Genomic DNA, 12,271 nt, shown 5'->3' on the forward strand with positions numbered 1-12,271 from the left:
CATTCCTCTTCATTATGCTCTCTCATTTTCCATGCGCGCCTGTCGTCGTCGGCTGGGAGGAAGCAGGAGTGCCGGGTCCTTCATCAAGTTGTTGCCCCCCCCCCCCCCCCCCCCCCCCCCCGTCTAATCTGTCTCCAAATTGGACAACAGTGGTCACTATGCAGGACCGTATCCATCAAAAGCGCGCCATCGTTTGTGACTGACGCCTCTTAATCCCCGACGATGAAAAGGTTCACGAGAAGAATGAGCGGGACGGGTCCAGCAAAGCCTAGAGTCCAGACTCGAGACTGCAGTACCTGTGCCTACACACGTCCATCCACAAAACCCCCCACCCCAAATGCCGCTGTGCCCCCTTTGGACGGGTTCTCTCATTATAGCCGTCGACAACGATGCCACCGCCGCCATACACGCCTCAGGCTCCGTCAACGCCGCCAAGCGGTGTGTGTGCGGATTTTGCGCACCACACGGGGGCACGGGGGTTCTAGATCGAGGGGGCCAGGGCAAACAACCTACCATCGACGACTACGACGACGACGACGACGCCGGGTTGTGCACGCTCGCCCCTGTCGGAACCCGTGGTATAAGTTCCGCACGACGGCGGGACCGCCGCGGGGTGTGCGCGGGCACCAACCTCGCCCAATGCCGTGTCCACTCTTCTGGTCCAGCGCGGCGGGTCGTCGTCGTGGTCGTTGACGAGCAAGCAAGCAAGCAAGCAAGCAGGCACGCAGGCCTCGCTCTCGTCAGGCTCTCAGGCCAGCGGGCCAAGCGACTCATGGCAGCGGAGCCCACACTATCCCTCCCCTTCCCCTGCGCTTTGGGATCGCCCGGCCCCGTGCGATGTTCCTTTTTTTTTTTTTTTTTTCCTTCGTCGGCAGTGTAGTAACGGAGCCTGCTACGGAGCTGCGAAGCGTTGGTCGGTAATGTGGTACGATGATGGTGCTAGCGATCATTCATTCTTTCCAAACTCTTCTGCTTTGTGTATTGCGCAAGCAGTGGCAGCAGGAATTGAATCGAGATCGCTATCGCAATGGCCAATTCTCCAAAAAGAAAAGCAGTAGAGAAATTTCCTGGAGAGTAGGGCGGCACAGTACGTTCAACGGACCCCCAAAAAAGAGCAAACAAACGGGACCAACAGAGAACAAAAAACAATTTCTCATCGAGGCACAGCACAGCAGCTAAAAAAGTTCGCAAGCGAACGCGCAGCAGTGGTGTAGTCAGATCAGCCGGACGGACGACGGAGATGATGATGGAGACTCTCTCTCACTCCATCCACCCCGTCCGTCCTGGAGTCCATCTGCCCACTTTCTACCGGGTACGGAATGGGTGCATGCAGTACCCACCAGCAGCGGGGCCCCAAGTCTCGTCTCCAGCCTCGGAAGAGCCCTGCTGGCCTGACACATGCTGCCGCTGATGATGATGATGGTGAGCTGCTGCTCCCCCTTGCCCCCGCATCGCACCACCACCAACGAACCGGCTCCTCTTTTTGTCTCCGGCTCTTGCGCGCCCACGCCCCTCCGTCGGCCGCCCTGGCTGGCTGCCTGGCGCTGGCTGGCTTGCCGCCCCCTTCCCCTGCCCCCTGGTTCTCTTCGGTTCCTGGCGGGTGTGGCGGGGGGCGCAACGGTCCCGCTCGGGGTTTTTTTTTTTTTTTTTTTTTACCTTTGGCTTGTGAACCCCCTGCCTGCCTGCCTGCCTGCCTGCCTGCCTGCTTGCCTTCCCCCCGCCACGTCTGTACGTTTAAATTCATTCTCCGAATGTGCATTCCGACACGTGTGACTGCATATAGTTTTTTTTTTTCCTTGGTTTTTTTTTTTTCTTACGCGGTGCAGAGACCTGTTGGTTTGGAGGACGCGGCTGTTTGATCGGTCTGAGTCGTGCGTATAAAATGACACAAGTAGGTATGCTGCCGTTTTTATGAACGCACCATACCATGCCTTATCCTGTTGCTGAGCCCATGTTCTCTACAGACCCCGCCTTGGCCTGAAATACTTGGACTTTCCTTGTGGCTGGGCTAAGGTATTTGCTAGCTAAGCGCCACACCTGCTAGCTGCCTACCAGCAGAAGCGTAGTCCATCCATCCATACACACTCAAGACTGTATACACACTTCCGTCTTCAATCCTCCTCCGCAGCTATCCATTCCACACAAACCCACCTCAGATCAATCCGCTCTCGTCCAAGCACGGCGACAAATCACTCACCGTGCTCCGCCTCCCCCGCTCGCGCACATTGCGCAAATACGCTCGCCATCACTACTCATGTCACGCCTGTTCCCGACTAACGCCAACCCACGGCCGCAGCCATCCCATCCTATCCCATCCCGTGTCTTGTCTCTGTCCCTGATTCTCCGGCCCCGGCAGCCACGCACCTCGTTGGCCACCCAGCCCAGGTCCTTGGCTCGCTCAGCTCTCGAGACCGAGCGGACTTGCAGACGGACGGACAGACGTCGCGGAGAGTCGGTCGGTCGGACTCGCGGTGTTGCCGGCTGCCGTTGGACGCTTCCTTGGATCCGACGGATATCAACGGAGCCGCTGCGGATTACTCTGTTTGCCCTACCTGCCTGCCTGCCTGCCTGCCTGCCTGCCTGCCTGCCTGCCTGCCTGCCTCGTGGCTTCGTCATTTGGTCGCTTTCTTTGGCAATCCCCGCGCCATTGATGCCTTAGTACCCTGTACTTCCATCACTTCACATCACCTGGCGGGTGGTTTGGCGACGGGGAGCGAGCAGGCAGGCGGGCGGATGAGATGACCCTGAGACCCTTTCTTTCCATCCTCATCGTCATTGTTAATAATTCAGCCCACACAGATAGAGATAGGGAGAGAGAGAGAGAGAGAGGAGAATGGCCTCCTTAGCAACTGCTGCTGGCACCTAGCAGACGCGCAGCAGATGAACAACAACAACAACAACAACAACAACAACAACAACAACAACAACAACGCATAGGTAACCAGCAAAACAGCCAGCTAGCCAGCCATCTCAACCCTCCAACCCACATATCCTCTGTGCACGCACGCACGCACGCAGGAAAGCTCACGCTCCTGCCGCTCCCCGCAGCACGACACGACTCGCCCTGGCTCCCGCCTGACTCGCCTGACCATCCACTATTTGCCGGCCTTCTAGAAACCGCGCCCATCATCTGCTGGCAGCTCCCTGACCGGTCCTCCCCCCTTCTTCCCCCCGCACCGCGCGTCCGTGTGTTGACCGATCTGTCGACGGATCGTCAGGGAGAGAGAAAGAGAGCGAGAGGATGTGCCGCGGCGGCGGCGGCGGCGGCGGCGGCGGCAGCGGCGGTGGCTGAGGCTGATGAGGCGGCTGATCTGACTGACTGACTGACTGACTAGCTAGTCGGTTTTTTGTTTGCTGGCATTGCGGGTTCTAGTGTCGTTGTTGTTGTTGTTGTTGTCGTCGTCGTCGCTGGCTGCCGCGAGGACCCGGACCCGAACGAACACGTTGGATGAGCGATTTGCCGAATCGCTGCGGCTACGGCAAACACGTATGAATGGTCATGGCGGGTGAAGAGCGGCGGGTGGCAGGGTACCTGTAGCTTGAGGGGGCAACGGACAATTCCTGGCGAGTCATGCTGTGAGTGACTTTCAAAATTAATTTTTTTTTTTTTTTTTTTTCGTGTCTGTTTCTTCGCTTTGATTTTTTTTCGTTGCGCGAATTTGTGGATAGCTGCGTTGGCGGTTGCGAGGAACAGTCGGTTCAATGGCGGTCAGTCGACTAGTCAGTCAGGGGGCTTTCTGCAGAGAGCACAGCAAGGGGGTGGAGTTGGAAATGTCAGGATGGTGGCAGTTCGTTATCTTTTGCTTCCATTTTTCTCGTTAGCAAAGAGAAGTGTAGGAAATAATAGTCCTCCTACATCTTTAGGGGCGTTGGAAAAGAGCATCAGGTGCCTCATAACTTGAAAAGACAGTGAATAGAACGACTGAAGAGCACTAGGGAAAAAAGAACTCCATACCAGTAGAGATAAGTCCTTTTAAGCATTGATCTTCTCTTCTACGCTTTCTCATCTTCTACTCGCTGCGTGCATATACTTTTTAGACAACACCACTTCTCTACATCCAGCGTGACGTCAACCCGTCGTTTGTTCTTAACATGAAGCACTTGCCTCACAACTCAACAGTCCTCTCCATCCAACCACCGAGATTCTCATGACTTCACCTCTTCTTTTACACTTACCCCTTGTCTGGTCCCTCCACATCGATAGCTCAATCATTCCGCGTGGGACTCCTCAACACAACTACCGCCGTTGTGCGAATGATGGATGCTGCCACACAACCGAGTGCTTTTTAAAGGCATCGACCGAACGCGTTGGCAGAGGGGGGCAGTGATGTTGCCGTGGCTCTCTCGTGCGTTGAACGTGACCTCGATTCCTCTCAGGTCTAGATTAATCGTTCATGCTGGCCAAGGGGGGGGGGGGGGAGGGAGGGAGGGGGCGTCGATGTATGAGAAGACGAACAACATGCTGTGGATTGGCCCTTGTGTCGTCGATTGTTTAAAAGGCGTTCATTTGAAACACGGCAAGCAGTGCGCAAACGGGAGGAACAGATGTACGAAATGGTCTAGACTCGGTGAGTACTTAGCAGGTGAGCGCCTGCTTGCGATGCATAAAATTACAATCTCCTTTCGCAATTCCATGCTTCAAGATCACTGCTCCGGCTGTCCCATAGTATGCACACACAGTGCGCATCCGATGCTGACAAGCTGCCGCGACGCACGCCTTCGAACTTCGAACTCGAAACACAAGGGATGGACGGACTGGGCTAGACCACGACGCTGAGAATGCAGGGCCACTTGGATCAACAGCAGTCGAGACAGGCCGCACTCACCACCGGTTGGCCTACCTGCCCGCCTGCCTACATGTATGTATACATACAGGTACTCGTCCGTCTACCCGTCTACCCGTCTACCCGTGTACACGCCTCCGCGCGGTCCAGACGGGCAGGCACCACGATCCGATGCGGTCTCTACTGTCCTGACGCACAGCACAGCACAGCACCATTGCTGCCATAGAGCCAAATTGGTACCTACATTCATCGCTCTGCCGCCACGTCAGCCAGCCCGGGGAAGCATGCGGGCCAGCCACGCCGCCACAGCGTCAACCTCGGCCGGCGACACAGCAGTAGGAGCAGCAGCGGCGGCGGCGGCGGTGGTGGGCTCGCCTCTGGCTCTGGCAGCGAGCTGCAGCAGCGGCCGCCAGTCTGCTATCTGGTGCAGCGCGTGGCCCGGCTGCAGGGCCAACGTTGCGGGGCCCGTGCTTGTGGGCAGCGAGATGGTGCTGTCGTTTTCGAGCACACCGTGCCGGACGTTGAGGGATATGTGGGTCTGAGAGAGGTGTTAGCGTGATTGGGGTTTGTGGTATTTGCGGACGCGATTTTGGCGTACTGAGGGTGGTAGCTCTGTGGGAGTTGTTTGTGGTGGGGTTGAGATTGAGCCCTCGTCATCGGCTTCAGGAGGCACTGAGAGCTTGAAGCGCGGTGTTTGGAGATATGTCCATTCGAGTGTCTTTTGGTGTTTGTGCATTAGCACCTCAGTCAATTGTGGGAGATGGAAGTTCCAACACAGCAGCAATTCACGCCTCTCTATCAAGTAGTGGTGGCATTGAAAGTACAGCGGATTGGATGGACAGCAAAGACGCACCTTCATCTCCTCATACCCCTTCTTCACCTCTGGGTCCTGCAGCTGCTCCTCTCCCACTTCAATCACGACCGTCTCGTCATCTTCCGCTGCCTCTGCGTCCTGGCAGTACATGTCTCCAAACTCGCGCCGCACCGCCTCCACAAAGGCCGTTTGGTCTACCCCCACGTTTGCAACAGGCGACCTCACACTCTCGACGCCTTGTGCCCGGATGTACGGCTTCGCCGGCGCTCGCAGATACTGCGATATGGCAGCCAAGTGCGGCGACGCGAGGAGACACGTGCCGTGATGCAGCGCGCGGCCGCGGGTCAGCTTGTACGCGCTGCCCGAGACCTTGCGGGGCGTCACATCCACAACCTCGTCGCCTTTTCTCGCACCCCGAGGATACGGAGTTGAGTCGACCACGATGTCGTGTCTGGCGTTGACGCGCGCGGCGCTCACGCCCAGCCCTCGCAGCGCTCGCACCACCATCTCGCCGTGCTTGTCGCGCGTGAAGTCGTTGCTGGGGCTAATGACGCTCCAGTTGACGTTGCCCGCGTCGTGAAAGACTGCTCCGCCACCGCTCCGCCTCCGCACCAAGTCCACGTCTCCTACCTGTATCCCCGCCGCCGCCGCCGCCGCCGCCGCCACAGCAGCCTTGTCTGCTGTTGAAGATCCTGGTTCTCGTCGCTGCCGCCGTAACCTCGCTAGGTCAACCTCTACCCATGGATTCTGGTTTCGCCCAATGACGACACATGGCCGGTTGATATATGTGAAAAGTATGGCCGTGTGTGCCGCCGAGCGCGCAAGCAGCGTTGCTTCGATGGAAAGGTTGAGGTAAGGGTCCGATGTCGTAGAAACGAAGATATAGGAGCGGCGCGAAGGATTGGCGGCGAGAAGCGACGAGACAGAGGTGGCGGGTTCCTGGGAAGTGTGCAAGGGCGTGGTCTGGGATGAGGTCGGCGAAGAGGAGGTCGACGACGCGCGACGCGCGTGACGGGTCTGTCTAGAGCGCTGGTGCGCGTGTCCGCTGGGACGTGAAGGCGCAGAGACTCGGCATGCAGTCCAAACGAAGCGATGCGGTCCTCGTGCTGTTGTAGTGCCTGCTCGGCCGAGCAAAGACTGGCTTGGCTCGGAGAATTCATGTTGGCGCGGACGCGATAGCCGCGGGAGGCGGAGGGACAGGCGTTGCATGCCCTGCGATGGGCGCTGAACGGGTGGCGGCGACGTGCTGCGAGTGCGCCAGGTAGGCTGGGAGGTCGGCAGCCGTCGAGATGGCTGGTGGATGCAGACGTGGTTGTGGTGGTAGCTGTGGAATGGTCGTGACTTTTTTTTTTTTTTTTTTTGATTTTTTTTTTAATTTGTTTTCGTCTTCCTCTTGGAATTGGGTTCAGATCAATTGGCGGAAAACGGCAGCGGGGCGGGCGGATCTGCCGCGGAGGCGGAGGCGGAGATGCTAAAGTCGACACGTCGGGTAGTAGCGAGGGCGAAGCTTTATCGGTGCATTTTCTATCTGGACTTTGGGTCTTGCGTGAGAAGGAAATCTGACAAACTCACCTTTTAGCATTTCCTTTTCCCTCCGTAAAGCGCAGAAAATTCATTACAATGCCTGTCTCTAACCAACCTAAAGGAACAAAAGTTGATGGATGATGAATTCTGTGGATTGACCGGTGCATTAGAAACAACTTGCAAGGCGCATGTTATACTTGGAGAATTGATATTTTGTTTCTTGTATTTACATATTTGTTGTTCTTCTCTTTCATCCACTCGTCTGACAGCTTGATCATCCATCTCTTGCTGTACATTGGTCCGCCACTCACTTGACCCCTCTTCTTCTTTTGGCTCTGTTTCCTCCAGCCCTTCTTGATACCGTCTGATCTTGTCTACCCTGCGTCGCGGTGGCTTTGACTGGCATGTCCCAATGCCTCCTCTGATTACCTCAGCTCTTTCTCGTCTTTGATACATGGACCATAAAAATATGCAATCCATCTTTGTGCTCTTGCAAGAGCATCAAGGCAACCCCTGGTGCCTTCGGCTCTGAAGGCTGATGGAACTTGCAATTCTCTGTACATGATCAGGGCGTGCCACGTTTGGTCAACACCTGTCATCCCGATTCTCGCCTCCGCTAGCATTAGTAGATTGTAAATGGAAATATGGAAATATGGGAGATCTGGTAAGTTTGAGCCGGGCGAGGCGCGTGTTGGAAATATCCGGCCGAGAGGTGGAGAAGCGGAATATGGCAGGCGACGATGGCCTCATTCGACCATGGAATGTTCAGCCCTGCTTCATACACCTAAATGTGCTTCCTAGTCACCGCATCACCATGCCATGGCCAAACTAGACACCCACGCCCATGGCCATTGCTCCGGCAAAGGCGGCACCCACGGCCCAGCTTCCGTGAGATCCACAGCCCCTGCTTCCAGCAGAATCGGTTGGTAGCGAGCCTGGCGTTGAAGTTGCCGCAGGAGTTTCGATGGGCGTTCCCAGCGTCGAGGCACCAGGCACCACAATCGGCGGGACATTAGAAATCGAGGTCGAGCTTCCAGAATTCGAGGCACTCGCAGCCGATGTGTCGGCCGAGGAAGACCCTGTAGACAATGACGTTCCGGCAGAGGTTGACGACTGGGACTCGGTAGCGGAGGAGCTGGAAACAGAACTTGTTTGAGACTTGACGCCAAATCCGACGCGCGCATTGTCCTGGTCAAAGACCGAATAGACGTTCTTCAAAAAGACGTCGCCAACAAGCCATTGCTTGTTTCCAAAAGTCTGGCGTGCGATGATGTTGCTCTGGCATGTGCCATCGCCAACGCTGCCGCCGACCCAGTCGCGGGACGAAATGTCGTAAGCGATGTCGCTAAAGGAGAATTGCAAGTTTTGCGTCGTGCTGCATGGGATCGTGTACACCTCGCCATTCTTGGACGACTCGGGGACGAGGTCGTGGATAGCAGCTGCGTCATCGGCTGGCACAAGAATATACGAAGTTCCAGAGTCGATGATGGCCGTTCGACCAGAAAGGCCGGCCGAGGCACCATCAACGGTTGCATCGTCAATTGGAATCTCCCAGAAGCCGCGGTCGTTGTCGATCGCGTCGGTCCAGGCGAGCTCGCCATCGTAGCGAGCAGGATTCGGGGCGCCAAAGTTGAGCTCTCCGTCTTGCCCGTCCGCGTTCCGTGACAGGTGCATGCCAAAGACCTTGGCGTCAATAAGAGAGGCTTTGGAGAGGGCGTCAACGATGGTGCCTTCGGTCACGGACGAAGTCGTCTTGTCAGCGCGGCCGAGCCCCAAGACGCCGTCAATGGGGAAAGATTCAAAATCAGAAGACGTGTAGCCAGCCAGGCCAAAGGTCATGGAAACTTTGAAACCGGCAATTTGGACGTCATCCTCGGCCAGGGTCCCATTGACCTGACCGCTCCCGTAGGCGATGGAAAATGTTCCCGATTTGTCCTGGAAAAAGTTTAGCAATAGCTCGTGACTACTCATGCCTTATGCACAGGATCGGAGAGATTGGGTAAGGAGCGGCAGATGCAAAAGCGAATATAACTCACGTCAAGCGAACTTGAACCAGCACTACCCAGGGTGCTGTGCTTCTGGCAGGCAGTAGTGGAGCAGTCTGCTCCCATGACCCACGTGTTGGACGCGGCCGTGTCGGCGAGCAGGTAGAATTGGGTGGCGTCGTCCCCAAACTTGACAGCGGCAAAGTAGGTCAAGTCGGAGCCATCCTGATCCAAGGCGGCGCTGTCAGCCTGGGTCGGGTCGGTTGAGGTCACGACCTTGTACTGATTGGCGCGTCTGATGGGTTGGCGGTGGATGTTGAAGCTAAGGGACCGAGCCGCTTGTGGTTTGGAGTTGGCGTGAGCAGGATCCGGGTGGCCAGCGGCGGCCAGGGTGGGATGGTACGGGTAGAAGGCTGTAACGACAGGCGACACTATGCATGCCAAAGCGCCAACTAGAGAGTGAAGATGCATTGTGGCTACGGAACTGAAAACTCGAGGTGCAATGCAGCAAAGCAGACCTGGAGAATAGGTTGTTCAAATAGCTGGGGAAGGGACGAAGAAACAAAGTGAGAAAAACGCTTTGTGGACAGCAAGTTTGTGATGTTTTTGGCAATGTTGTGCACAGCAGCGGCGGATTAGGCAGGCGGTCAAGCAGAGATGCAGGTCTGCGTAACCCGAGAGAAATGCAAGCGGCAACGCTTCGGATCCGACATGTACTCTTGACAAGGCGTGTGTAGACGGAGAGGAAGGGGGATAAGAACGACGAGAAGCAGAGAAAAGCCAGCGTCTCCAGCCCCATCGCCAGAGAGCGCAGCATCAGCGGTGCGGCGTTCATTGTGCATCGGTGCGTTGTCCAGGTGTAGCATAGGGCGTAGACCTTGCAGGAGGTACACGACAGGGAGGACAGCGAGGCGACGGGGTGGACTTCCCAAGACGGCAATGTGGTGGAGTAGGAGGAGGAGGAGGAGGAGGAGGAGGAGGAGGAGAAGGGCAGAGAGGGAGCAGCCGCATGCACCATCTGGTCTCCCTGGGCAGCCGGCTCGACCGCAGTTGGCTGAGAGGTTGAAGCCAGCGACGCCAAGGGCTCACTCACGTGGGCGAGGCGAGCGACGGCGCCGTTGCTAGCAAGGCCGTTTCTTTATAACTCCAGTTAGTAGGCCACCGGCGGGGAGCCGGTCTGGTGGTGAGATGTGCAGCTGAGGTGATTCTGGAGTGGACGGCGGGGAGACCGACTGGAAGACAGATGAAGGAATGATTCGTGATTCGTGACACTCCGCTCAACAACGGGGAAGCTCGGACGGACCGTCTTGCGCTGCTCTCACGCATCGCATCTTACCTTACCTTACCGTCTGGAATGCTTCCGTGAAACCTTCATAAGCCAGGCCTGCCTCCCCTCCCCGCGGCCATCCATCCGTTTCCATCTATCTCTCTCTCTCTTGGCCGCATCCTCTCGCTCTCTGCCCCTGCTTGGCCTGACCTGACTCTTGACCCACCGCCAGCCTCAGTTTCCCGCCTCAGCTGCACCATCATCAATCCACATAAACTCGCTCCCCAACACTTCAATTGTCAATCCAAAATGTCTGCCAGCAGAGCTTCTTCCATGCGGTCGCTCAAGTACCTGTCGTCCCATGGCAGGCAGGTCTGGGTCCGCCGTTTGCACTTGACCGGCCCTGCCGAGTACGCTTCACCGCTGCTCGCATCGTCGGAGCGGCCCAAGGTCAACATTCCAAAGGACGTGCCAGGTCTTCAGGCCGAATGCGCCCGCAGGCATCTGCCCACGGCCGGCTCTTTGGCTGAGGTCAGTTTTGACGTCTGCTGAGCACCAACCTGTCTAGAAAATAGCTAACCGTGGTTGCCGTTCCCGTAGCTTACCGACCGTTTGACCACCGACTTGCATGCCCGCGGCTTCAGCACTGCCATTGAGAAGGACCAGAAACGTCCTAAGCCGTCTGCTGTCGACGCTGCCCCTGCCCAGCCCACCCGTCACTTCAACACCAGTCGTGTCCTCAAGACCGTGAACGACAGCTCCACCATCGACTTTGCCTATCTTCCCGAGTCCGTTGCCGCTGACAGCCCCTCTGCCTTTGCCGCGCGCGTTCCGCTGCTTCCCCAGGTCAACTTCAGCTCACCCCGGGCCCAGGTGCTCGAGCCCGAGACGCCAGAGGTGAGTTGATGAGATGCAACCCCTGAAACGAGACTTAGACGGCTGACGAGCAAACCCCCTCGCCAGCCTGCCCCTATGCGCCCTGAAATCAGCACCGTCTCGGCCGACACCACCTACTTTCACCCGCCGTCCGCCCTGTCCGATGTGACGGACAACTCGTCCATCGACTTCCACGGCATCTCCGAGTCGTCGCTCAAACCCCGTGCCGCTGGCTCCAACTCCGAAGTCGCCGGCTTCAAGCAGTTCTGGAACGGCTTGCTCGATGATGTCTTTGGTCCCAAAACCATACCGGCTGCTCGTTGAACCCATCTGATTTGACATGTGTGTGTGATTGATTTCGGGAGCTTGGCGCGTCAAACTGGAATCAGAGAGAAAATTGGCATGACTCTTTTTTTCACCATTTCCTTGCATTCGAAATGCTGGTGCCATGGCTGTCCCCTCATTTACACCATCACCACCGCTGCTACTGCCCTGCCGGTCGCTTAAAGCGCTCATGAGCTAGTTATCATGCTTGAGTGAGCACTCTGCAATTTCTCTTGCAACTTTGCGCTGCTCGGCTTACAATAGATTGAAATGCAAATCTACAGACAACATAGAAATTCACAAAGCAGCCCAGAAACCAAGCATGGAAGAAAGAGAAACCCCATCCCCAAACCGAAAAAGCTCAGGGGCGCCAGCCCTTACCGCTCGCCCAACCCTGCACGTCCGACCCCAACATAGCGATCCCGCTGTCACTCGCTCTCCCTGCTTCCAGGTTGGTCGGCTAGCTTTCTGTGTGTCTGCCTCCCTCTCTCCCTCCCTACATGCAGTAAACATCCACCACACCACACCACATCACCAGACTATCCATCAATAATCAACCGCACCACCCCGCATCCAACAAGTCGCGTGCTACACTCGAAAGCGAGAACTTGAATCTCGCAGCCTTTAGCCTCGCCTCGCCTCGCCGGTGTCGGCACCAGGGTTATGTTTTCGTCTTCTCCACGTCCATGGCAAGATT

The 12,271-nt window shown here is 56.8% G+C and overlaps 4 protein-coding genes across 4 annotated transcripts; 2 read left to right on the forward strand and 2 right to left on the reverse strand.

Annotated features, from left to right (window-relative positions):
- Nucleotides 1–117: 117 nt before the first annotated feature.
- On the forward strand, nucleotides 118–1,058 carry IWZ02DRAFT_478866 (uncharacterized protein; the record flags this gene model as incomplete). Its single annotated transcript, XM_066769079.1, has 2 exons — nucleotides 118–832; nucleotides 876–1,058. The coding sequence occupies exons 1-2, from the start codon at nucleotides 338–340 to the stop codon at nucleotides 1,056–1,058; spliced, it is 678 nt and encodes a 225-aa protein (XP_066625793.1). The 5' UTR covers nucleotides 118–337.
- Nucleotides 1,059–5,305: 4,247 nt separating this feature from the next.
- On the reverse strand, nucleotides 5,306–6,971 carry IWZ02DRAFT_441107 (putative lipoyltransferase and lipoate-protein ligase). The gene has a single exon (XM_066766889.1). It carries the CDS (start codon nucleotides 6,805–6,807, stop codon nucleotides 5,335–5,337), a length of 1,473 nt encoding a protein of 490 aa, XP_066625794.1. The 5' UTR covers nucleotides 6,808–6,971; the 3' UTR covers nucleotides 5,306–5,334.
- An 805-nt stretch (nucleotides 6,972–7,776) lies between these two features.
- IWZ02DRAFT_119955 (rhizopuspepsin-1 precursor) lies at nucleotides 7,777–9,666 on the reverse strand. The gene is made up of 2 exons (XM_066761454.1): nucleotides 9,159–9,666; nucleotides 7,777–9,057 (listed from the first exon to the last, which is right to left on the reverse strand). The coding sequence occupies exons 1-2, from the start codon at nucleotides 9,576–9,578 to the stop codon at nucleotides 7,951–7,953; spliced, it is 1,527 nt and encodes a 508-aa protein (XP_066625795.1). The 5' UTR covers nucleotides 9,579–9,666; the 3' UTR covers nucleotides 7,777–7,950.
- Nucleotides 9,667–10,286: 620 nt separating this feature from the next.
- Nucleotides 10,287–11,882, forward strand: IWZ02DRAFT_496301 (uncharacterized protein). The gene is made up of 3 exons (XM_066770166.1): nucleotides 10,287–10,905; nucleotides 10,975–11,271; nucleotides 11,338–11,882. The coding sequence occupies exons 1-3, from the start codon at nucleotides 10,684–10,686 to the stop codon at nucleotides 11,572–11,574; spliced, it is 756 nt and encodes a 251-aa protein (XP_066625796.1). The 5' UTR covers nucleotides 10,287–10,683; the 3' UTR covers nucleotides 11,575–11,882.
- Nucleotides 11,883–12,271: the final 389 nt, after the last annotated feature.

The sequence above is a fragment of the Phyllosticta citriasiana genome, assembly GCF_038021145.1.
Source record: "Phyllosticta citriasiana strain CBS 120426 chromosome Unknown IWZ02scaffold_2, whole genome shotgun sequence".
Lineage (NCBI taxonomy): Eukaryota > Fungi > Ascomycota > Dothideomycetes > Botryosphaeriales > Phyllostictaceae > Phyllosticta > Phyllosticta citriasiana.